Genomic DNA, 27081 nt, shown 5'->3' on the forward strand with positions numbered 1-27081 from the left:
CTAAACGCAGTCTTTGTGAGAAAGACTAACCACACTCTTCGAAATTACCGTCGGCAATTGCCGAGGTGATTGTAAGGACCACAAGATTACAAGAAAAACGTAATTTTCTTAGACTACACCAGACTAGGATGTTGATTCAATCTTACTATTGCTGGATGTTTTATTTGGGTTACTTCCTACTTTGCCGGCGCTTAGACAGTATAGACACGTGCCCAGCTGGGAGAATCTTTTATAGAAATGTCACCCTATTTGCATTGATTTAACTCCAATAGACGTCAAATTACTGTAAGCATCTACTCCTTGTTGTGCCTCGCTTTCCATTATCTCGTCCAGCTGATACAGCATCTGATGATACCGATTCTGACTTGTTCTTCATCAAACAGACTTTGTGTTGCTCGCAGTGTCCCTATTGTGCCGAAACTATGTTGGCTTATAAGCTTACCGTACGTAAATCGAGGCAATCGTCTCGCAGGGAGCTCTTGATATGTTACCTGTACCTGGTTGAGCAATTAACGTTATTTTATGATAATTCAACGTCGCTAGATGTCGAATTAATGTAAAACAAACGTAAATTTCTTATTGGGCATTGTTGTTACGCAATATAACCCGCCGGGAAAATTAAATCGACTTGTGCTGACTCAAACGTTGAATCAACCCAAAATTAACTTACTTTCCCCTACCCGTGAGTTTTTTAAGGTGAATTACTGTAACAGCGTGCGTATCGCGTTGCTCGCTTTATCACTACTTCTGGTATTATTACATCACAACAAATCAAACAATGCGTTTGTGATAGACTACTCCAGTATATTTTTTGCTTCTCCTTTTACATGTGTTAGTACAATCTTTTCCTATTAGGCTAAATGTTCACAGCAATTGCCGAGGCGATTTCAACTTTTGCCGTTTGGCCTCGGCAACGTTTTTGTCGAAGTAAAAATATGCTAATTTCGAAGACTAAACTATTGCAAATTTGCAAAGATATATATACATTCAATGAAATCTGTTTGAAAACTCTCGCCCACCCAGAATTCCTCTCTTCTAAGAAAAAATCGACGCCTATGTTTGACTTATATAACTAAAAGTGAACTCAGTCAAGTTCGGAAACTTGAATAATAATTTATTGATAAAGCTTTCGCCAACGCAAACCTGGACTAACATTAACAAATAATTGCCGAACACACTCATTAAAAAAACAATATATTTTTCTGTTTAATATAAGATTTTGTGTGAAAAGCATTGCCGGTTTAAGCAGCTTCACTCACTGAAGTCATGACTAACAACAAATAAATGCACGCGCATTAACAAAACAACATATTTTTCTGTTCAATATAACATTTTGTGAAAAGCATTGCCCTACCTGCCAAGCTTGTATAATACAATCTGCAGACTTTACTATGAATATTGAATAGCACCTAAATGAACGGGTGCCACAGTGCTCCGGGAGCACTGTGGCAGAGCAGTGCTCCGCACCTAAATATCCAGACGCCACAGTGTGCGCGCCTATTTGACCGGCGCCTAACTGTCTGCGCCTAAAAGACTTGCTCCCCTAATTCGTACCATGAACAATTCGTACCGTCAGTTCATACCATGAAAAGATCTAGAGAAAAAAATTAAAAAAGGCCGAAGTCGCTGATCGCAGTTTTCGCAAGGTTAGGGTATCGGTATTCGCTAACAAACAAACTGAAAAATTGGAGAGAAAGATCGCTGATCACAGTTTCCGTTTTTCCGCAATCATTTTAAAATTTCTGATAATGATCCTAAGAATTTGCCGAAGTCGCTGATCGCAGTTTCCGCAAACATTTAAAAAGGGTTAGGGTTGATCGGAGTTTCCACAAACATTTAAAAGATTTTGGTAATGATTCTTAGAGGTTTTGTTTGTTTACGGAACTCAACTTATTTGCAAATTTTGTATGTCATGATGCGATGTTAGAAACTTCATGATGGAATACTGTCTTTCATCTTTTTCCATCCTTGACCTTTCCCATCTTTCATCACAAAATCTGCTTTCCGCTAAGTTTCCCAAAATCTTGAAATGTTTATTTCTCATTATGAAAAGAAAAGACTGCTCACATCAAGCTAGATCTATAGATCATAGTATACAGGTACAGCATGAGATTGGGAATCGGAAATAATACTCTTGAAAGCCAATAATCTGTCATTCATTTGTGATTGTATTAATAATCAGGCATCTTCAAGTCTTCATGTCCTTTAAGTATGACATGTATGAGGGACAGCATCAGCAGCAAGAATTATCCACATTCCACACTAACTTTGCAGTTGAGTCAACAAGAATGCACCGAGCTAAAGAGTCATGAATAGGTTACCACCTCTGACATGTGTGTCTTAGGTTTACCATCACTGCGATTAGATTGATACTGCTGGAAAAGACATGCAAAAATAGAGGTGACATGTTGAATTTTTCTGTTTTTTGTCAAGATATGTCAGTGAATTTGGATTTGTGTTTGGTCATGTACAGTTTTACAAAATTTTCTTTGAGACACTTGACAATTACAAATTTTCAAAATCGTTGTCATGAACCAGTTTGTGTAAAAGTACTATTAATGAACTGTGAAAATAGTTTTAAAATGTGAATTTTTCTGTTTACAGATATAGGATAGTGTTAAGAGTAATTTCAAGATGAATTATTTGAAATCATTTGTGAAAGGGAATGAAGATGCTGCCCCAACTGGAGCTGAAATGGCATGTGACTGTTTTATTTTTTATCTAGGGATTGGCAACCTCTATTGTTGACAACCTAAATGGAATTCAGCATTTTATTTTTCGCCATTCCATGTTAGTTATTTTCAAAAATAACGATGTTTATTTTCTACTTATTTCAAAGATGATTTTTATGATATGTACCAAATTTGAAATCATAACTGTTATGTTCTTTGAAAGTCTAAATTTAGTACTTTTACCTAATATGTATTATAAGTGTACCAAGTGCATCACATTTGTAAAGTGCGATGCACTTCATAATGGAGTACTTCAGTAATGTTGTGCAATATATGTATATATATTTGTTGAGAGATGTAATTTGCCATGATGTTACAACACAGTTTTCTAATGAATAGAACGGAGTAGTTAATTAAATTGATTACAACATCTGATGAAGATATTTTGGTTTGATTGATTTGATATTTATCCTTAGACTGGGAAAGCTTCTTTGAGAGCTTAATTCTGGCAGTTTCACATATTTGCAGAGGCTTTAAACCACTGATGCAGACCTAGTCACCGAGATTGACAAAGTGGAGTTTTTGATAGTTGAAGACAGTGTTGTTGTATGGGAATTATACCATCCACTAGATACCGCTGAATGAAGAGCAGTGCTGAAGTGCGTTGCTAAAGCTCATACTCCGAGAGCCGAACCAGCATCGCTTGATTTTGAGTAGGCTAGGGCATGTAACCACTAAACTAACCAGGCAGAATAATTTAAATCTGGTATCAGCTCAGCTATTCAAAACTCATTGAACAAAGCATTAGCAATACATTTGTTTAGGTTTCTCGGTTATGTGATAGAGTATCATCCTCCACTTTACTGGATGACCGACGTGATGCTGTCCGTGCGCTTAAAGCTTTTTCAAAGGTAACAACATGCAGAATTACCTTTTTTCTTAAAAAAGTACAATTGTTTTCAGTACCGGTAGGCTATTGGTTCTTTACTTCAGTCAATTCTCATTTCTCACGTATTCTTCTCTGGTAAATGCTGCTGGTTATAATGTTTCGATACCATACCAGTATGTTAAGTCTTGTTTAAAAATGACTTTTTTTGAAAACTTTAAAAATATTATTTCATTCTAGGTTTTTAGCTATCTTTATTTATAAGATGTATAAGTAAACTGATTGTGATGTCTAATATCGAAATTCTGATATGTGAGTCATTTTGCTAGTGCATCAACCAAAGTTTTATTACATTGCAACTTTGTTTGAACCTTAAAATGATTCCATCTATCCCCAGACATTTTATTGAAACCTAATTAAAAACCACTTGATGATACATGAGAGTACGGTGTATTCATCTTATGCTCATTGGAAATTGCATCATATTTAGTATATATGGTATATGACCTAATGTATTTCGGATGCAGCTCACAGTCTTGACAAACTCCAGGTCTTTTCCCACTACAAAAATCAAATTTGAACCATTTGAAGGGGTCCACGTCTTTTAGGCGCCGGTCAAATAGGCGCGCACACTGTGGCGTCTGGATATTTAGGTGCGTAGCACTGTGGTGCCCGTTCATTTAGGTGCTATTCCTAGTAAAGTCTGCAGACTGTATCAGCTTGGCAGGTAGGGCAATGCTTTTCACACAAAATGTTATATTGAACAGAAAAAATATGTTGTTTTGTTAATGCGCGTGTGGAGATGAGGTGCGAGACAACGCGCTACTACTCTTGATATTAGCACATCTCCACAGTCCACAGGACATTTGCTATGCATCCTAAACACAGGTTGCAGCCAGATGGAACCTTACTTAATCTGTTATCTTTCGCAATTTGTTATCTTTGGTCGTGTGGCGAGTACGTATGAGACAACGCTCTACTACATGAATACATTTCTATAAGGCATATGAACCCTAGCTACAAGTTGCAAGCATAATGGTGCGACTTTGCTCGTTATTAAACCTAATCGGGGTTTCGACGGAAAACTAAGTTACTCTTCACTCAAGCCTACCACCCGCTTGAATATAGGCTACGGTATATTTTTGACCGATGTTTAGTGTAGTTATTATTTGACTCACTAAAAGTGAACTCAGTCATGTTCGGAAACTTGAATAATTTATTGATAAAGCTTTCGCTGACGCAAACCTGGACTAACAACAAATAAATGACGAACACGCGCATTCAAATACAATATATTTTTCTGTTCAATGTAACATTTTGTGTGAATAGCGTTGCCGGTTTAAGCAGCTTCACTCACGGAAGCCATGACATAGTTTTTTGTTCAATATAACATTTTGTGTGAAAAGCATTGCCGGTTTAAGCAGCTTCACTCATGGAAGCCATGACATATTTTTCTGTTTAATACAACATTTTGTGTGAAAAGCATTGCCCTACCTGCCAAGCTGATACAATCTGCAGACTTTACTAGGAATAGCACCTACATGAACAGGCGCCACAGTGCTCCGCACCTAAATATCCAGACGCCACAGTGTGCACGCCTATTTGACCGGCGCCTAACTGTCTGCGCCTAAAAGACTTGCTCCCATTTGAAGTAACCTAGTCCTAGTGTTTATTTGCTGCTAGTCTTCATTCAAATTGCCAAAGTGTACTGGTATATACAGTATTTAATTTGGACTAGAAAAACACTTGCATTTTTGGGTTGTTTCTTTTTTGAGAAATCATGAAATGTTTCACTTGTGCAATTACAACTATCAATCCCAAAGATGAAAGGTTGATGTATCATTAGCATCTATATTATAATATATATTCAGCAAAAATAGTCATTTTTTCCTTGGTATATATATATTTAATTCCAATACTTACTAAGTAATGGTATATTGGTATATAACTGAAAGACTGACAAATGACTGCATCTCTGAAGCTCATTATGTTAGTAACACCGGCGCCGAGTCCCGGGCGGGCGGGTCTCGCCCGCCGGACATTTCAGGAATTAAAAAAAAAAATTTAATGCAATTTTAAGTCCCAAAATTTCTGTAACCATCTGCCACCTTCTGATACCTTATTCGCAGGGTTTTGTCGCCATATGATAGGCCCTACTAGACCTACTAATTAAGCGATTAGTTTTCGTCAGTTTTTGCCATTGTTACATTCATGCAACGTTAAACAACGTTGATTCGCCGTTAAACGAGCAAAAGTGTCCAGCCGCGCCGTTTGTCTCCACTCTGCCACTCTAGCCCAGTGCTATAAATCAAGTAAATTGCCGCAAACCTGTGAGGAACTTCATTTGCGGCAAAAGTCTGACCGCAATTTCCATTGCTTTTACATCGTTTTAACATCACTAGATGTTAAATTCTGGAAACTTTTCATACACGAGGCAGTCAATGCTTGGAATCAAGTGCGACAATAAAAGAAGAAGATGTTAAATTGGTGTAAAAACTGTAGCATTGTTCTTCAAAGGAGTAATTTTCCCTCAAACGACGTTATCAATTAACTCTGCTGCCAAAGTGCTCTATTTGTCGTCTCAATCATTACAGTTGCGTCTGTTACGTTACTGATATTAAACTGTGCACACGCGTACAGTTTTAACTAGTACAGTATTGCAGTTTTCGTCCCGCAAGCCGCACATACGAATCACAAAAAATATGCGGAACTGAATTACTCGGACCAGACGTTGTTGTGTAGCAATTATATTTATTACTTGTTTCCAAATCGTGTTAGTGGGGACATAGACTTAAATGTAAAACTAGGCTAGCCCAACAACCTAGCAAAACCGCCCTTTTGAAAAACGCACAAAATAACCTTTATGACGTGACAGTATGTGTTCGCCCGCCCAGCTATTTTGAAAACTCGGCGCCTATGGTTAGTAATGTACATAAATGTTTTCTGATAGAAATATCCCTTGGATGTTGGAACACAAGCATTGCCACATCTAATGGAGGTTTTAAAATCCGATTCAACAGATGAAGAGATTACTGCTTATGCGCTGGAAACTCTGTTTAATCTTTGTACTATGGACAGTGATGATGAAGGCACGTACTCAAAGATCTTAACAAAAACGTTTTTTTTAGTCATTGTTTTTGTGTTTTGTGGTTTCATACATTGTTCAAACAATGACATTTCAACAAACACGAATCTCATCTCTACATAATATACTGTAGGCCCTGCCACTCTTTTTGCACAACTATGCAACTAGAATGTTTTCTTTGTTTTTTGATGTTTTTAGTAATCTGCTTCTTGGTTGTACCACTGATGTATTCAACATTTAAAAAACACATTGGATAGAATTTTACCACAATTCAAATCATTTGTACTGGTAATTTAAATTATATATAATATACTTAGTTTTAATCACTTTGAAATATCAGTAACTTTGATACCAACATTATTGTGTTGCCTTTCAGTATTTACAGTGCTAAGAAATAATCAGTATTTTATGATAATGCAAAGAAAGCTCATTTTAAAGTTTCCCTTTTAGTAATATTTCATGTTCAATTGCAGATGTTGTGGTACAACCAGAGATTGCAGCTGCCTTTATTGAAAGGTTTCTTGAAGTGACGGTTAGTTACGTTATTAAAATATTAAATTATTATTTTTTCATAAAGTACAAGTAATATATATTTCAGCACTCAAATTTGCTTTATATCACAGAAAAATATTTTTATAATGTATTCTCATGATCACGTACAATTGATATTATTGTCATTAGTTGTTAGACTATTAACTTTTACCATTGTCATTCCATTATTAATTATTTCAAGTTTTTTTTTCTGTATTAAGACCGGCACATATATAAATTTTGTTCCTTTAAAAGTAGTAGGCTACACAGTTGTTTGTCTGGTATATTTTAGGTAAGAGATCACAACTTACATTCTTTTCATTGAAGCTTGTATAATTGTATATGGGCTTTACCTCAAAAATTGTATGAGATGACAATTATATTTGATTACAAAGCAGTCCCTTTGAAACGATATCATATAATGCATTATTATATACAAACAAAAAAGCAGAGAGAGAAAGATGTTCGCCATAAGATAAGTTGTAGTGAAATCATCCTTGGTGAAGTGGAAAGCCGTGCGTTTCATGGTTTCGTCACACATCATTGCGATACGCGTAATACAGCATTTATACAAAAATATTATCAATACTGCAAAAAGTGTGCTCAATGCCAAACAAAACATTAAAGCAGAACAATTGTTTTACTTCAGCATTTTATTACAAATTGCCTTAGGTTTTGATGAAGTGCCGTATCTAAAAGTCGCTTATTCATATTGTGTTGCACTTTGCTATCAATTTTGTTAAGTGTAATTTTGCTTCTTTTTGCAGGAAAATGTTTTTATTGCGGTTGGAATGATTGAAAGATATGAATTTTCAGTTCGATTGGCAGCTATTCGCTTATTGGCAGCTTTGCTTAGGGGAAAATCAAACGAAGTTCAGCAGATAGTGTTAGTAATGCCCATGGGTGAGTTATATTTCAACTAAAAACTCTTCGAAAACTAATGAAAAACTCTTAGAATTTTGAACTACTGATAATTATCTTTATCCTCGCACTGAGAAAGCTTCTTAAGCTTAATCCTGGCAGCCTCGCATACTTGTTGAGCCTTCAAGCCACCGACGCAACCCGGTCACCGAGATTGACAGAGTGAAGTTTTCGATTGTAGTTTCGCTGCCTCTAAATTATTCTGTACATTAGACGCCGCTAAATCAAGAACTGTTCTTGAAGTGGGTTGATTTGAACTAGGGTCTTGATTTGGCCTTTTTTTAGTCCATACGCTTATCCAGCTGAGTCGAGCTAGTACTATTTTGTTGTTGATTAACTTCAGTTAGATTGTGCGGTGTTGATGTTTAATATGTTTATTGTTTCTACCTTCGTCGGGTCGTCGTGTGAGCCTCTGGGGCCGAGGATTGGGCTTGATGAAAAAAAAGATTCGATATTATCAGTCCGTCAAATCTGTTAGTTATGTCTTAACTTTCTAGTTACTATAAAGTTTATTAAACGTTTTCAAATGTTATAACTTACCTGGCTACATCCAGCCGACCTTTGGACTTTTTGTTGCAGGTATATCAAGAATTATGGACTTACTTGCCGACAACAGGGAAGTCATACGAAATGATGTAAGAGGCTGTAGTGATGTTAGTTTTACTACATCTTGCATCAAAACAGCGCGCGTCTGTGTGTGATTAGGGTATTGCAGAAAATACCAACTTTATCTTTGGTCTTAAATTCTGCCCACAACTGCATCAAAAATGTAATTTTTTCAGTGTTTTGCCTACAACAGAACATTTTAGATGATTTACAAAACGTCAGGTGGCATTTGGTTTAACTATCGCTGTTGTTTTACTGTATCTTCTTTCTAGCATCAAGTCAAAAACTTAATAAAACTAAAGTGGTTTTTGCTGATGTGCAAGCAATCGACATAGCTGATAACCACCTTTCAACATAAACCAAACAACTCGGCATTCACTCAAAATCGTGTTTGCTGATAAAGTGATGTACACGCGTTTATATCTATCTTCGAAACAAACAACTGATTCTGGATTCAATAAACTGCAGCATTATGTACCGGTGTAAGTTAGCTAGTGGATTTAAATGCATTGATAATGATACCTAATATCGCACTCAATAAACGTATGTACCAACTTACCACGTTTAGTCGTTCATACCAGTGAGAATCAACTGCTGTAAATGTTTAAACGTGATGTTGTTATCTTTGTTTTAGTATGATTACCGCACCAATATCATACCGAATCATCACTAAAACCTGCTCTGTCTGTATCTTTCAATCAACTTTCGAGTCACATTTGTTTGTCATAATGTCCAGGCTTTGTTAGCGCTTATTGAGGTCACCAAAGGAAATCCTAATATTCAAAAAATCGTCGCCTTTGAAAATGGCTTCGAATCAATTTTCAACATCATTGAAGGAGAGGACTTGGCTGATGGTGGTGTTGTAGTGGAGGACTGCTTAATGCTCTTGCTGCACCTTTTGAAAAACAACACATCTAACCAACAGTTTTTTAAGGTACTGTATCATACTAGTTATTTTGTTGCTCTGTAGCTTTTCGATGGCTAAATCTTTGTACTTTAAATGCTCTGTGTCGTTTAATTTTGTTCACCTATTTTTTAATGACCTTAGCTACGTTGCACTCACTTCGTTCAATTGGATTTTGTTCTACTCTTCCTGAGAAAAAGAAAAAACAGGAAACAATTCTATCTTTAGCACCAATTGCTTCTGTTGAGCCTACCTGAACCACAGTGGAATAGAAAGTCCACTCAAACCGAATCACAATTCTCATGCTCACGCTGTAAGGGCATAGGAAAGACCAATTTACGACACGCCATTTAGAGAGCTTGGAGTTGAAAGGGATACACTTGGCGAGGTAGCTGGCTGCTGCTTTCTCTGAAATACCATGATGCGTCTTTCGGTGGGGGTATGAGCTTGCAGCCATAACTCGGTGCCAATCAGCCTGAAAAAAGTTTACATATCTTATTTCTTTCCTCTCAGACAAGCATCTACTTGTTGAAATCAGAGCTGCAATGTAAAAAAACGCCTCACTTGCTGTCTAGATAATTGATATTAATGATGATTTGTCATATTTGATTTAAGAGACTGTATATTTTAAGGTTACAGATCAAAAAGCGTTAATAGCAGAGCTGTTGAAACTAGTACGTACTACTGGTGTTTGTTCTTTTTATTTAACGTGACAAATAAAACATTTTAGGAAGGATCTCTCATTCAGCGGATCACACCTTTCTTTGAAATCGACCATGAAGCAGCTTGGACTGCTCAAAAGTGCGCCAACATTCATCTTATGTTGAAGGTAAGAAGTTAAAAATTATTTGTAATTTTTTTTGTTTTTTTATTATTACGCTGGTCACATAGAATTATGGTTGTATGCGAGTAGCCGCTAACGTATTGTCTGTCAGGTTGTTCGGACTTTGGTGTCTCCATCTAATCCTTCTAATGTGACATCACCCTGTCAGTTGGCCATGCAGCATTGCCAGTTGCTTCAAAAGCTTTCCGACTCGTTAATGGCTACCGGTGTACCAACAGACGTGTTGACCGAGGTAATGTTGCTTTATGTACTTACCGATAGCTTAAGCTTGCGTGTGTGGCTCAGCACGTCGACTTTGAAATCACGTACTTTACTTTTCTTGTGGTGTAAATGGAGCTATGAAAAGCGCAAGCCAAACGCACCTCTTTTTAACGCTGTATGAGCTACTAATGTTCTGGGATTTAATTTGAGATACGCAAGAAGTTGGGACTGCTAATCTTGTTTGGTCACTTTTCATTTGGTGGTAAGATCATTCACTCGTTGGAGATGGGTAAATGTTAGCAGAAGAATAGCAGAATTTGGTAATAATCATCATCACCCGTTCCATCAATTTCGACTCTCGTTCACTCTATGAATCATTTTCCTCCAGATCTAATAATAACGGAATAAGAAAGAGTGAATGATTTTATGCTTTGCTTTATTCCATTCATTTCAGACAATCAACACTGTGTCAGAACTTGTCCGCGGCTGCAATGACAACCAACGTTACTTCGCTTCCGTCATGGCCCCATGGGACCCACCTCGGCCAGCCCTGGTTGTCTTGCTCATGTCCATGGTCAACGGCCAACAACCCTTCGACTTACGATGCGCTGTCCTTTATTGCTTCCAGTGTTTCTTACACAAGTTGGTGAATTTTCATAAAACTTTGCTTTGTGGTTGAAGATCGAAGTTTCAATACTCAGTTTTATAAGCCGATTTTGTCTCATATTTTTTCAAATCTCTTTTGTTATAACTTACAGAAACCCCACTGGACAAACCGAAATAATCAACACTCTCCTACCTTCCTCGTTGGAGGGTGAGTCTCTCTGTTTAATTACTCCTTTTAAGGTATTAGACAACTTCGTCACGCCGCTACTATTGTTTTTCTGATTCTTCTTCGTCGTATGAGCTTTCTTCCGGACTATATGTTAGGGCATGAGGTCATCAGCCAATCGACAGTCTCATCATCCAGGGCCTTCAGTCCAAGCGTTCCATGTGGTGGTTGAACGCTTGGACTGAAGGCCCTGGATGACGAGACTGTCGATTGGCTGATTTAGTTTGTAATTGTAGTATTGTTTGTTGTCACCACTAAGTGTCGAACCCGTGCCGCTGGATTTTACTTTCTGATGACGATCGATTACTCAATGACGTCAAGTTGTTGGAGGCTAAGTGACATCATCATATTCGATCAAATATGGCGATATCTCAATTGTGATGTAACCCACCCTGGTCCGGTGATGAAGTTACCCTCGTTGCTGTTACACTACAAATAACCGAAGCTTAGTAACAGAAAACTGCGATCGCGATAGTTCGTTCTGCAAGATTGTGTAAAATTTATTTGCTCAGAAAGTATATATGACGTAGTTGATGGATCACGTGATTGTTTTTGTGTTCACGTTTCTTCCCCCACTGCTAATCATGGGTCGAGTTTGTTTGCTGTTGAACGTTTCATCGACTTGACTGTTTCAGTTGCAGCACAAGACATATCCACCGGCCAGTTACTGTGCGGTGGCCTATTTGCTGCTTCTGATCCGCTTTCTAACTGGTTGGCTGCGACAGCTTTATCCCACGCCCTCAAGCTGAACGAAGACGCCAAGCTTAAATTATTGAAAGTTCAACTTGCCACTGCTGCTGGAAATGCTCCAATTTCGTTTCTTCGTCAAATCACCAACATCGTACAACAGGTGATTAAGAGTCTTGTTTAGTTTCTTTGTTGAAGTTCTTTTTTCAAATTTCCCGCAGGCTACATATTTCAATGAAAATTGCTAGAGCCGCGACTAAGAATCAATTGAAGACCTAACGAACTTCCGTATTCAACTTAAAAAATATCAATTCCTTTTCAGACTGCATCCTTGCAAACAAGAGTTGGATTGCTGAGCTTGCTATGCGGCTGGCTTACCGACTGCCCTGCAGTGGTTGCCTGCTTTCTTGAAAACAAATCAGCTGTTACATTTGTATCCTTTTGTGGCAGGGTGTTTTATGATTCTCGACTTTTCCTCTATGGTTGTTCATAACTTGCTTCAAGTCCCGTTTTGAGCAGTTGTTGCCAGTATTGCTTGTATAGATTTTAGTATTTTTCTTAACTTTTGCTGCAATTAGTTACTTAGCCAAGTCGGAGAAGATGGAACGGAGTTGGAGTTTGTCTTGCACGGAGTGTGCGCCCTGTTGTTGGGCATCTGCATCATCGACAACGATGACTCTGTTCCTCAGTATACCAAGTGAGAAGTATTCATTTTCGAAATTTTATCAGGTGTAGCGTGTTGCCATAGTTTTCCTATGAAAGATGATGTTGTTCTCTATTTAAAATATTAGCTTGTTTTGGTCTCTACTTCTAAATATGCTCACCGAAACAACTCCACCAATGAAGTCTGAATTCTACGCACGCGAATTTCGCTGATCCGAAAGTGGCCAGATCCAAGTACTCGTGGTGGATGAATACAGTGGATCAATCCACTTCAAGAAAAGAACAGCTTTTTAATGGTTGTTTGAGACCTTTTATTATAGGCTCGGTCTGTTTTAATAAAGCAATACTTTATTGTTTAAAATTATTAACTTAAATTATGTTAAATTGATTATAGTTGAACCTGATACACAGCTTCGTGGATTGCAAATAACGTCGAGTTAACGTTTTATCGTCGTTTAGTCAGAGATTGTCGTGATTTGATTTGTTCTTGTAGAGAATCTCTCATTGAGTTGATCGCCGCTAGAGTTGGAGTGGACAGATTCTGTGACGCTTTGTCGTGCGTCAATCAACATGACTTGTACACCAAAGCCCTTCAGCGCCCACAGCCGACAGCTGAAAAACCAGATTACTTGTTATTCAATCATGCATTCGCTAAATTGTTCAAAAGTCAAGAAGGTTTGTGTTTTTGTTATGGAGTTGAATATTGCATTCTTTTGTGTTTGATCAGCATATGTTGGAAGGAGAGGTCTGAAAAGCGTGTCGCTTTCTTTGTGTAGTTATATAAGAAGTTAAGTAACTCTTGAGTAGTAGTAGTCCAGTTTTGCTCCGGTGATGTCCCCGTTACCGAGGGTGGCCGGATTCACCTCCAAATGCCGCAATCACCTTCACAGTGTGTGAAGTTCACACCCTGCCTCCACATCGATCTGTCTCACGCGTCTTCTCTTGTCAAGCCCTTTGAGGTTTATGTTTTTTCAGCATAACCAATTTTTCACCTCATATCTCAACGCAACTGCAGCGTCACAATTGCTTGAGTGATTTGTAGTCTAAGCGTGTGTACATTATTTGCATTCTACTGTACAGTGCGCTTATCTTATGGCATTACCCAGAAAAAGCAAATTAAGGTAATTTTTTGAAGAAATATAGTGGCCCAGCTTTGTCAATCCGTCTGTTTGGAAAAGTAATATATATTTAAAAAATGACAGATTGCTACCATGCAAGTGCTTCAAAAAAACTTTCACAAACTCGGGAATTTTTAATAAAATCCTTGCACCTCTGCTGTAATTTAACATAAAACCAAAGAAATGAATCTAGCAGCTGTAGAGGCGAAAACGTTTTGGTGAAGTTTAGTCTAATGGTTGTAGATTTAAACCCAGCTGGACCAAACTATGTAACCAGTCTTGGTGAGTGACCGATCTATTATTTACAAAAGTAAAACAAAATTTCTCATCTATATTATCGACGTTGCAGACTCCATCATCAAAACAGTTTCTAACTTGGAGGATGTTAAAAAGGAAGAGGAGCAAAAAGCTGCCATGAAAGCTCATGATTCGATTGTCAAGCAATACAAGGAGTTAATCAGAGAGCAGGTGGAAAGAATATTATTAAAAAAAAATAACTTCAAGTCTATGTCATAGTATTGCTGAATGCTGAAGAATAAGTGTGTCCGCTCTAACTGTGTATTATGCCAGGTTGATTGTTTAAATACTCTTCTCGAATATGGAAACCTTTGAACATGTCCATGGCAGTTTCTTGTATTGTAAGTGTAAAGGCTTGAGCCCCTGCCGTAAGCTTGACAGAAGTAGGTGACACTTTTTATTCCATGTTGACGAGTAAGATAATCATCAACAGGAAAGTTGGAGGCGTTACATTCATTGAATGGTCGACCGCATTAGATGACTACTTGGCTCTCACTATTGGGATTCTTGGATCTTTGAGGGTCCGAGAAAATGTTAAGGGAGACTGAATAATTAATTTTAGGGGAAAAAATCGGAATTTTACATTTAAGGACATATACTTAGGAGCAGTTTGTCAACTTTTTATTGAGGGATTGTTTTAGAAGTTTAATGTTCTGCGGTTATAAAACTATTGAGAGCCATTGACTTTCTGGGCTAAACTTAGTCTGATCAACAAATAACTTTCCAATAAATAGTTCCCTGGAAATTGCGTAAATACAAAAAAGCCAGGCTTCAAAACAGAGAGTTTCATGTATGTTGAGGAAATCGTGCGCCCTGCCATCCTTCTACTGCATGGTGACATTTATTGTCAGCATCAATCTTCTGCATCCACTCATGTATTTCTCTAGGATGCCCAACTTGTGCAGCTAAAAGAGAAGTGTTCAAAACTGGAAGCAGAGTTTACTACATCATCGAATCTTTTGACCGAAAGGAACTCACAAGTCCAACAGTTGAAAGACCAATATAACGTACTGAAGTTAACCCAAGGTGTGTAAGGGCTGATGTATTGCACTATTTTCACTCTGTAAAATGTAATATTTTAAAAGAGTGCAAGACTGCAGGTACAACTGCACTTGTAGACTGCAAGTGTTTTGGACTTTCACCCAACGCTATTTCCGAAAAAAAACTCAATATTTGCGAATGTGAATTTTTGGACTTTCACCCAACGCTATTTCCGAAAAAAAAACTCAATATTTGCGAATGTGAATTTTTAATTCTCTAAAACTTGCTTATGTTGTCATCTTACATGTGGCAATGCTAAATCTAAGTTAGTGGTTACCGTGCAAGCTGCATGCCGTGACTAGTGTTCAACGTCATATTCGAAGTTAATTCTGAAAGCTTTTTTTCATTTTGGTCTCGTAGTTTTTGCTTACCAAGTTACACCGACGTTTCGACAACAAGTATGTATTGGCACATATCCAGAAAACCGTACGATTTCGCATTTTAACATCTGCATTCTGCAATGTATAAAAACAATCTTTAGTAACTGGCTAGATAATGTTTCTTAAGAATCGTTGTTAAATGTAAGTGCTGCTGTTAATTGTATTGTATTTCATTCTAGGCTCAACTAATGACGAGGCTCTTTCTATGATGACTGAACGTATGGAGGCCTTGAACCAACAGTTGGCGCAAAAGGAAACAGAGCTTTCTTCACAACAACAAACTATTCTTGATCTGGTAATGCCCTCTACGTAGTATTCTCATTGTCAAATTGATATAAAAAAAGGCATAGTCGTATTTAATGGCTGAAAAAGTAAAATTAAGTTTTATGTGGTATGGCAGTTACCGAGTGGATGGGAAGAGTTGTGAAATAGCTGAATGGACAATCGTAATTTTTCTTATTTTTATATCGTGCTGCTATATAGATGCCACTACTCGGTAAAATTATGAAAAGGAAGCAACATTGTCTGAAAATTGTGACATATCCGTCATGACCAAGAATTCGTATAATCATTGTTTTCAATGAAATAACATTCTGTTTGCGTTATATTTGAAGAAAGCTCAGCTGGACACTAAATCAACTGGGGACGCTACTCAACGCAATGTGGCACAATCAGACGTGAAAGACTTACAGGAGCAGGTATTTCTTTTTCAAGTTTAAGTTATCGTAAGCATATATCACGTTGCTACCTTTTCTCAGCTACATTGCTAAATTGTTTCTATAAACTGTGTTACGAAATAAACCAAACTAGAAACATAACTTGGCTTTAATCAACTTAAGTTGGTGCTAAACAAACAAAACAAATATAAGGTTAACTAAATATATCTACGGTAGACATAGTTCTGCACAATTCTATTTTCCTCGTTCTGCCAGTACAACTGCAAGATGAATCAGTGGCAAGGCTAGAGTACAGAACTAGAAAGCGTACAATTACCTAGGGCACACAAGATTACGTAAGCGAGTAAACAAGGTGAACTACAGGCAAGCAATCATCACATTCCTCCCCGCTGATTTATGAACATGTTTAAAATTTCGATACTTGTTGTCTCAAGAAAATAGATACATCAATGTTTCACATAAGCTCCATATCGGTCAGGTTCTTTTCGTACCCGAGAGGATCTGCGAAGGGCAGGAACCTCAACATCGATTACGGCCGGTTTCTGCGAGTGTTCAACAACCGGATTTTCAGGTGTAGACTTTGGAGATTCAAGTCCGGACTTTGGTGATTCTGGTGCAGGTTGTGAATTTAAATCCAGTAGTTCAGGTGAAGCGGTAACGTTGTTGTCTTCTGCTGGTTTTTCTTTTTGCGGACAAGGAGCAAGGTCTGTAGTCGATACAGTTGATTCTCGGCCATTTGGATATCGAACATGTGCAAAGCTAGGGTTCGCATCGAGCAATTCAACTTCATCTACTAATGGCTCGTCCTTGTTCCTGACAAACCGGCGAAGCAAGACAGATCCTGGTTGGAGCAACCAACCAGGTAAACTCTTCCCGAGCATTGAACGTCGTTCAAACCTAAGAAAACGTTCGTGCGGCGTAGCATTTGTGCTGGTACATAATAATGATCGCGCTGCATGTAGAGCGTCAGGTAGGACTTCTTCCCATCTCTCCTGCGGAAGATGACGATCATGTAACATTAACTGTACGGTTTGCCAAATAGTTTGATTCGTTCTTTCTACTTGTGAATTACCAGTGGGATGATATGGTGTGCTCCTACTGGTAGCCACACCTTTACTTGTAAGGTAGGTTTTTACATCATTGGACATAAAGGCCGAACCTCTATCACTATGTACGTATCCAGGAACGCCAAATAGTACAAAAAGTTCTGATAAACACTTTAACACCGTTGATGAGGATTGGTCTTTGCATGCGAAAGCAAATGGATAACGAGAATACTCGTCAATAACCATTAAAATGTACGGTTTGATACCTTTTACTGGACCCTTGAAATCGATACTTATTCTTTCCCAGGGACTCGTGGCACGTATTAAATGTTGGTTTTTATCCAAGCTGTGATAGCGAGGCTTCACTTCACAACACGAACGACAGCTTTTGCAAACATTTTTCACATCATCTAAAGAAAACGGCAAGTTTTTTGAACGAGTGAATTGCCAAAGACGAGTAACTCCCGGGTGCCCAAGTTGGCGATGAATGTCTTTTAGATTGGGTTGTTGAGAGTAGCTGGCGATCACTTTGGAACGAGATAGAGTGTCAGGAGCAACGTTATCGACTCCTGGCCGATGCTCTACACTGTAGTCGAAGCAACCCAATTCTGCTCTCCAAAGTTGAATTTTGGCATTTTTGACTTTACCTTTGCTAGTTGGGTCAAGCATAAATGAAAGAGCTCGTTGATCAGTAATTAATTTAAACTTTTTACCATGAAGATAGTGACACCAACGTCTAACAGCTTCGATTATAGCTAAAGCCTCTTTTTCTACAACAGGGTACGCTCTTTCACATTTTGAAAGTGTTTTTGAGAAAAAGGCTACCGGTCTCCCCCCTTGGTTTAAAGTTGCAGCTATTGTATGTTCAGATGCATCACAATCAACCTGAAAGGGCAAGTCATCACGAATAAACGATAGACAAGTATTCATAAGTCCTTGTCTTAATGATTCAAAAGCTTGTAACGCCAGTTGAGATAAGGGGAAGGTATTTCCAGTAATTGCAAGGTTCAGTGGACGTACTTTTTGTGAGAATTGGGGTATCCAACGAGCGTAGTAAGCGAACATCCCAACGACTCTTTGAAGTTCAGTTTTACACTTTGGAACGGGTAAATCCAGTAGTGGTTGCAATCTTGAGGGATCTGGTTTGATTACTCCGTGAGAAACCCTGTAGCCAAGTACGTCGATTTCGTATTTGCAAGGTGAACTACAGGCAAGCAATCATCACAAACTGCCTTCAGGCTACCCAATGGCATTTAAGGTGAGGATTAAGTGAACGCTATGGAAAGACAGTTCAACGAAAGACCGACAACGAAGACTTTCGTCGTTGTCTTCATTTGAACTTCTGAATCCGAGGCATTGGGCTTACCATTTGTACGTAGACCAGAATTTGTCCAATCCGTAACGGGGTTTTCTCTGAAAGACACTCGATCTAAAAGTGGACATGCAAGAATAACTACTTGATCGGGAATTTTTGATTCCTTTCAAGTTTCGACTTCTCGAAGTGTTGGCGTGGTGTGTTCTCCAGAATGGTTGTGAGATGCTATCTTCACACAAAAACTGGGCTCCGGATTCCATACACAGATATGACAAATATGCAAGTTTAAAATTCCGTTTAACAAGACCCGGAAGTTATGGACAGCCTCAAGACAACTTCAATTCTTTTGATATTTCATTACGACAAAAGAATATGAAGATCTCTGCGTAGGTGATCGCTTCTTTTGGAGGCGTGCCCATGACAGCGGCAAACAACATTTTAATGAAATTTCCAACAAGATAAATCAATTAGGCTAGCAAGAATACTTTTAGACATTGGGAACGCTGATAGATTTACGAGCTCAGCAACTAGTTCATCAAAGCCGCATCGGCTTGATTCGCGACAACGACGAACTGTTAATAATTTTTACTGATTTTTGCACTCACGCATGTTTACATACTTGTACTGTGAATGATCCTAGATGCTGCTTTTCGTTTTCATGCCAGAATATTTAATTGCGTTTTGTGAAAAACAATTATTGGCGTGATAAAAAGATATGTGATTTAGACACTGGGTTATATGTATCCTTCGTGTATTTGGTTGTTTTCTTAATTTACCTCAAATGATTAGAATGTGTCGACTACAAAAATTGTTTTTCCTACAGATTGAAAGACTAACAATATCTGTGAATGAAAAAGACGCGGAATTGGCAAAGGAGAGAAGTCTTAAAGCACCAGTACACCATGTAGGTTTTCATGTCATGGTGACCCTCCATTGTGTCCATTGTGGAAAATTCTATTAGGCTTATTCAATATTCTACTAGTACATTACATAAAGCAGTAACCTGTACAAATCAATCAAGTTGACCAGAATTGATCGTGTTGATGTAATATTTAATTAGCGTCTGCAACTACCGATTTACCTCCAGTTCTCATCATTGTCTAATATCAGAGTGATGCGCTGGTAGCGGAAAAAGCAGCCATGAGATCGGAAATGAACGAAACGCTAGACAAATTAAAGATGGCTGAGGAAGAGATATTGAAACTAAAGGTAAGGGGGCAAAGATATTGAAACTAAAGGTTAAGGTAAGGTGAAACTAAAGGTAAGGTGGTAATGATAACAAAAAAATTATGTTACGAGTCAGCGCGATCTGACATATTTTGTTATCGTGCAAAAATAATTCAATCACGTCTTTTTTGGGCCAGGAGTGATATTCAACTTGTGGGTGAATTCCCTCTTTAGTAATTTAAGTCAGTATAGCTTAAGTACATGTAGGTGTCAAAGATTTCTGCAGATCGGCTATACGAAGTCTTTGTTATTTGGTTTATTTCAGTTTGTGTCATTCGTTGCTCACGTTTTAGTGCTACAATGCGCCACTGTCTGCAGTAACGTATGTTATGTGCAATTCTGTTAGTGCAACGTTGAAACTTTTGAGGGCGTCAATTCACAACGAAAGAGGGCGATTACCGTTGATTTATTTGTTAATTTATTCAATAGCTTTTCTGAAGATTGCAGCTGCTTTGCAGTTTACCAAAATTTCTTCTCAATGGATTGTGATCTTCAGTTTGAGAGTAACCAAACTTCGTGGTTTAATGCAGCTGCTAAATTATTGAAGTATATCAATTTACTAGTTCTAGGGTATTCCAAAATTTGAATTTCCTTTTTCAGGAACAAAATACTTTCCTAAATGAACGCTGCTCAAATTCCGAGAAGAAAGTAAAAGAGCTCGAAGAAACTCAAACCTCGTTGTCCAAGCAACTGGAAAAGAGCAAGTCCAATTCTGATGCCATGAAGACGGAACAGGATGACCTCCTGGTTTTATTGACAGACCAAGAAGAAAAACTTGCAAATTATAAAACTCAGCTACGTGTTTTTGGTGCAGAGGTGAAGTAACACAGTATTTGAGGTTTCCTCGAATTTACCGATACTTTTTTTCAAACACGCGCAAATTGCAAACTTGTTTTGTTTTTATCATATTGAAGAGCAGCAGTATCATGTTGTGACCTTATGGCTCGTAACTTTCTGAAAATGTTGATTACTACGAAAAGTTTAACTACGAAAAATCAAAGTTCACTCAAAACAACTTCCTAAAAGCCTTAGTAAGAAGAAGTCGCTTTCACACGTGATGGATGATACACTCCGTCGTGCCTTGCCAACAAATAGATTACATTTAGAGTTCATCAATAGTCCAACAAAAACATCTGTGGTAAGCCAATCATCCATGCGGCAGGTCTTTCCGAGTAAAACGCCACGTGATCAAAGTTTGCTCAATACAAGAAGTTTTGTTTAAAACTTGACATTATTATAGAATCAGGTCGACAATCCGAAAAACATGGCTGGCATCTTGTCGGCTGCGCCTGTATGAATTTAATCAAATGGGTCATTACACTTATTGTTTATTAAAGTCATTATCAAGATTAAAAAATGCAGTTAAAGTTATTTCTATTTTTTAATCGTCAGCATCTTGATTTCCCTCTCAGGTCTCTTCTGACGAAGACAACGATGATGAATCGAAACTGGAAGAAGAGGACTCTGTTGCCAGTGAGAAAGAAAACGGACTTCATTTAGAGAACGAAACTTAATAGAAACTATTTATTTTAGCTGCCAAATGTTTATTCAATGTGTTTTGACGTTGAATCAATCGACAAATGAATCAATGAATCGATTTGATTTTGTGGAAACATACTGCCGCATGGTATCAACAGATCGATTCTCACCAAATAGAATTATTAAATTAGTGTAGTTGCCTTTTTCATGTGCAATTTACTGAGGCCGGGCGAGCTATTATTTGCTTTTTAAAGAATTGTAATGTTTATACATGATTATCACGTAGGTGCACCTGCATTCTTGTACACTTGTATTAGTTAAAGATGTTCTTTTGCCATACTTGACGTAGTACCGGTAGTGTAAATGATCGTCAAAGGTAAACGAAGATATGATTGTTATTAGTATCGAGCTGCTTGGTTCTAGTTTCAAATCATCTCAAGCATATCCAGATGAGCAGCTCAATGTTTCGTTGCAATACAGGCGTTACATGTGTTTTAGTTCCATGCAAGTATTTTATAAGGCCTGTGGAAAAATCTGTTACATTGTTTCGTTAAAGTCTATTCATGGTCGCTATACAATAACTTATTGTTCTATTAGCTATTCAGCTTGCATGTTAATAAAAGAAATGCCTCTCTTTTCTACTTTTCCATTATACAGGGTGGTCAAACCAAGTGTAGACAAATATTTATTGAAATAACAGTACATCCAAACAGGAAAAAATTACATATATAAAGCAAATTACAAAGAAAAGTGTAAATTAACAAAATGCACTCTTATTTTTCAATATATCCCCCCTTTGCCTTCACCAAACGCCTTAGTCTGTTGTGCACTTGACTGCATGAGGCACGTATGGTGTCTGATGATATTTTCTTGCCAACAAGTGCGAACTTTTGCCTTCAGAGCTGTAACGCTCGAATGATATGAAAAACAGGCTTCACTCTCCAAGGTACTCCATATTGCGAAGTCCATTGGGTTTAAATCAGGAGAGGAAGGAGGCCATATCCTTTGGCCAAAACCCTGCCATATTCTCCTTACACCAGTCCTGGACATGATTCGCTGTATAGGACGTAGTCCCGTCTTGTTGAAGAGTTATTCCGTCTTCTCTAAATGTTGCATTGATCCAGGGAATCAATTTTTCCTTCAACATTTTCAAATAAACATGTTGATTAATTCTTACTCCCTTTTCGATGAAGAAGAGGGAAGTTTTTCATCAGTTGAAGTTACTCCACCCAAAACCATCACAGAGGCTGTTTTCGGAACATCAGCCTTTGATTCAGTGGGATATCTTCTTTTTTTCTGCATAAATACGGTCATTCTGATTATTATGCACAGCCTGGGCAGTGACTGACTTTTCGTCTGTCCAAAGGACTGTTGGCTGCGTGCCTCATGCAGTCAAGTGCACAACAGACTAAGGCGTTTGGTGAAGGCAAAGGGAGGATACATTGAAAAATAAGAGAAGGCCTACATTTTGTTTATTTATACTCTTCTTTGTAATTTTCTTTATAGGTTATGTGTAAATTATTTCCTGTTTGGATGTAGCCTGCTGTTATTTCAACAAATATTTGTCTACACTTAGTTTGATCACAATGGAATAAATTGTTCTATAAATTACCAATTTTACTGGTAATAACCTGTTATCCTTTATTAAAATATTATTTTTATTGTAACATAATTTATTTAGTCTGTTTGAAGCCAAATTGCATTACATCAAAAACACCAAACAACTTTTTTTTTTAATTTTTGGCTAACTTACAAGCTATTGTGTAGCGTGTTGATTCCATACGGTTTTTGGACGTTGCCTTCAAATTCACAATTAGTTTCTTCTGCAGACAAGTTGTGATAAAATACGTAATTTCATAATTCTATGATTTTGGGATTTTAAGGATTTTAACGGATGTCCTGTTCGTCATCTCTCATCAGTTGATAATTATGGTTACGTCACGCCCTATTTTTAGATGTATTTTTGTAAATCATAGTTTAAGTTTGATAAATGATTTCCGTTCTGAGGCACCGGCTTTACGACTCTAAAAATTCAGTAGCATATAATGGAACTGTTTAAAGTTGTTATCTCTGGCTGCACAACTTTTGAGTTCCTTGGAAACCAAGCAATCATTCGTGTATGGTGACAGTGTTTGAAAATAATCTTCTTGTTTCAACGAACATTGAACCGGAAATGTCACGCTCCGCCGGTTGTCGGTTCGAAACCTACCGAGAGCATGCCGCTGTCTTGGCAGAACAAGTAATCGCGAGACTGAAAGAAAACACAAAGATATGCTTCCTTGTTTTCCCGTCCACTAAATCTAAATCCTCAACCACTGGTTACAGCCTAAATCTGAAGATAAAATTGTGGGGTTTTCGTATGAAGAATGCATAATTGTAAAAAACGGTTTATTTGCATGAATCTGAGCAACTTTTAGAAAAAATTGTGTTAAAATATGTCATGATAGATGTCGTGACCTTCAAGGTGGTTTTGGATTGTTTATTTTCAACAGTTGGCTAATGGTCCTTTTTAAGAAATCTAAACCTTGTAGAATGTAGAGGGACCAAGGCTTGATTGAGAATTACAGCCCAAAAGCTACTCAAAAGCAGTATCGGTAAAAATGCAACACATTATCAACGTCTTGCTGTAATTGTTTTATCTGATCACCAAACTCTTCAAAGAAATTCTCCTGGCATCATGCAAGCTTTCGGCTTGCTTCACATTCCAGCTGTAGGCTATTTGTATCCATCAGGCCATCGTCGATTCTTTCTACAGTTGGTGCCATCGTTTAGACCAGGGATGGTGAGCCTTTTCAACTTAGAAGTTGAGGTGGTAATTCCGACTGAAACAGAAGTTGCTACATGTTTTACTCAAGTTACTGCTAGATTGAAAGATCAAGCCTTCTAACAAATATTTGACAGTTTTCTCTTGTGTTTGACGGCCACCATTGCAATGCCAGTGACAAGTAACTTTGAAACGTAGGCCATTGACTCGCCATCCCTGATTTGGGTTGTATCACTTGTATGTTGCTTTGGAAACAGGGTATTGTTATTAAAGTATTCTGCTTCACTAAAAATGTTGATTTTGCACCAGTCGAACGGAATCAATGTCTTTATGACAGCGTGAAAAATTCCGGTTCAGGAAAGGCAAACTTTACCGTTGTAGGTGAAAGTGAGTCGGAATTCCGTTTATGTGAATGATTTAGTAGCCTATCACTTATAGTCTACTGTAAAATTAACGTCACCTGAGTCTATAACGCTTGGATGGTTGTCTTATCCTTTATCGCCTCAATAGGCTAAGGTAGACTGGCATAGAATCAGTTGAAGGGCTTTCAGCCGCGATGGGTGAGGGTTCGTAAGAAATGATGTGACGTCGGCGTTGGAAGAACGTCGTTTGCGGTCGACAATGAAGGGAATGCAAGCTAACCCAGATCATCACTTTTTGCAAGTATGACGTTTGTGAATCACGCAGCTGGTTAATATGGCGTCTCCCAATGGGATCTGGTTTGGTTGATTTTGAATCTTTATCCTCGGACTGACAAAGCCTTGATAGGTTATTCTTGGCAGTTTCGCATAGCCTACTTGTAGAGGCTTTTGACGCAGGGCAGGTTACCGAGATTGACAAAGTGAAGTTTTCGATTGTTGAAGTGTTGTTGCCGAGGAATTTTTTTATCTATTAGGTGCCGCTGAATAGAACGCAGTCCTTAGAATGCGTTGCTCAAGCGCACACTCCGAGAGTAGAACCAACGCCGCTTGATCGTGAAGCTTCTTCGTTCCAGAAGTCACGCGCTCGAGGAACCACTCGAACTTATAGGCTACGACTTTCGTGTCGCTTAAAACTACTATGGTTGGGCTTAACAAGAGCTATGGTTGTGATATGGGACTAATTAGGCTATTAGAGTCCTGCGAAATCGAGGTCAACAACTTTCCGGCATTACTTTGGGATCTAACTCTTTGGCAGCTTTTCTGCTATTGTGGTTGCTGCGGGGAGAAGGATGTCAAGCTTGTGTGTCGTTGATGGTGACCAAGCAGTTGATGCGGAGAATATCCATTGGCACCCGATACATGGCGGTATAGCCTAAGTAGGTCTACATTAAAGAGTCGATCGTCCGAGATTTCGATAACGTTTTTCTGCTGCAGCACCACCAGCAGAGGTACGTGGCCATCCGCTACTTTAAAAGTAGCGCACTCTCGCTACTTTGAAAATCTCTGATGTTGATGACGTCATATCATTGCGGTCCACAATTCATGCCTGGTGGTGTAGCGCTCGAGAGCTTTCTCTCTGACGTAACACGCTTCGCTTCACTGGCGTCGGATTCTGGAATATTCTTTTCATTTAACAAATACCGCCAGCTGCTGCTGCTCTGAATTCCATCTAGCAATCAATTTTGTATGATGCCTAAACGCATTCCTACTGTATACTTCATCGACACGTAGATCTACCGTTGGTTGTGTTACGTTATATGGTCGCGAGTAGACCTTGCAATGCTTGTGGCTGCGCCTTCCCAATCAAAACCAGAGTTCTTTTTAAGAAACTTAAACCATGATTCCTAACGCAAATGCAGTTCTAAAATTCCGAAGTTAAGTGTGCACACTCGGATGGAAAATTCTATTCTTTGAGAATTAAGTTAATAATGTGGGCTAGATTGTAGAACGACAGTATGCTGAACTACGTTTTGGTGGTGGAGTTATTAGTCGTTCGGGTGCTTTCAGTTCAGTTTATTGTTTTGCTGGCGATAAACAAACAAAAAGTACATACAAATTGGGTGTCTATCAGCACAACAGGATGGCAACGAAAGACCTGTAAAGTCAGCTGCCATCTTAGCCTGTTGCAGTCTAACACAGTAATAAAAAACAAATAGGCCTAATCACACTAAAAAAAAAACTAAAAAATTAATAACAAAAAGCGGAAATATGAACACCAATGCAGAAAAAAAACAAAGAAATATCAACATTAAAACAAATGTGAATTAATCACCATATTGACCAAGAAGAAAACATTTGTAGCCTACTTAGTTATAAAGACATTATAGACCTATGTATTATTTTTCAGCTCATTAGAAATGTCACTCCATAACTTCACACCAGTAAAACGTAACATTTTTTTTCCGATTATTTGATTTAACAGGCGGTAAAAACAACGTAGGCTACATTTATTGTGATGGCGAGTGTTGTAACTATGGATAGTATCTAAATTGGTGAATTAAGCATAATACAATTTTGGCAACATATCATGCACAATTTTAAACATAAATTTTCCACATTCTAGTTTAATTAAGTCTTCAATCTTTAAAAGGTAGGCTAAAAACACGGTAGAGCTCAGTTGTATGGGTTGGTTTTGGTACAAATCAGCATCAACAAATAAATTTATTTTGAAGAAAGGTAGCCTACTTGAATTGAAGAAATAAGTGTTTGGTTTAGACCTCCCCCAGTTCAGAATGGAATATTGAACTTTAGATTGAAAACAAGCGAAGTAGGCCTACACAGTACACAATTTTTAATACAGTTAATGGAGCACAGTATCGAAGCCTCTATGCAATTGCACAACCCCTAGCTAGCGTTTTACGTAAATTATTTACATGTTCCCTCCAATTTAGTTTTTTATCTAGTAGTAGGCCTACTCCTAAATATTTTATACAATTTTTCCTTTCCAGTTCATTTCCTTGAATGTGTAAACTAAAATTTTGTGT

At 38.0% G+C, this 27081-nt stretch overlaps 1 protein-coding gene across 1 annotated transcript; it reads left to right on the forward strand.

Moving 5' to 3' along the window:
• The first annotated feature begins 2602 nt into the window (after window positions 1-2602).
• Window positions 2603-24532, forward strand: LOC145770157 (general vesicular transport factor p115-like). Its single transcript, XM_082581745.1, has 23 exons — window positions 2603-2697; window positions 3497-3583; window positions 6509-6647; window positions 7117-7175; window positions 7942-8077; window positions 8675-8730; window positions 9438-9635; window positions 10336-10434; window positions 10541-10681; window positions 11105-11292; window positions 11409-11464; window positions 12118-12332; window positions 12492-12602; window positions 12748-12866; window positions 13326-13507; window positions 14300-14418; window positions 15135-15273; window positions 15848-15963; window positions 16283-16366; window positions 19530-19610; window positions 19817-19915; window positions 20534-20749; window positions 21346-24532. The coding sequence occupies exons 1-23, from the start codon at window positions 2635-2637 to the stop codon at window positions 21445-21447; spliced, it is 2805 nt and encodes a 934-aa protein (XP_082437871.1). The 5' UTR covers window positions 2603-2634; the 3' UTR covers window positions 21448-24532.
• The last annotated feature ends 2549 nt before the right edge of the window (window positions 24533-27081 follow it).

This window comes from Aplidium turbinatum, chromosome 5, assembly GCF_918807975.1.
Source record: "Aplidium turbinatum chromosome 5, kaAplTurb1.1, whole genome shotgun sequence".
NCBI lineage: Eukaryota > Metazoa > Chordata > Ascidiacea > Aplousobranchia > Polyclinidae > Aplidium > Aplidium turbinatum.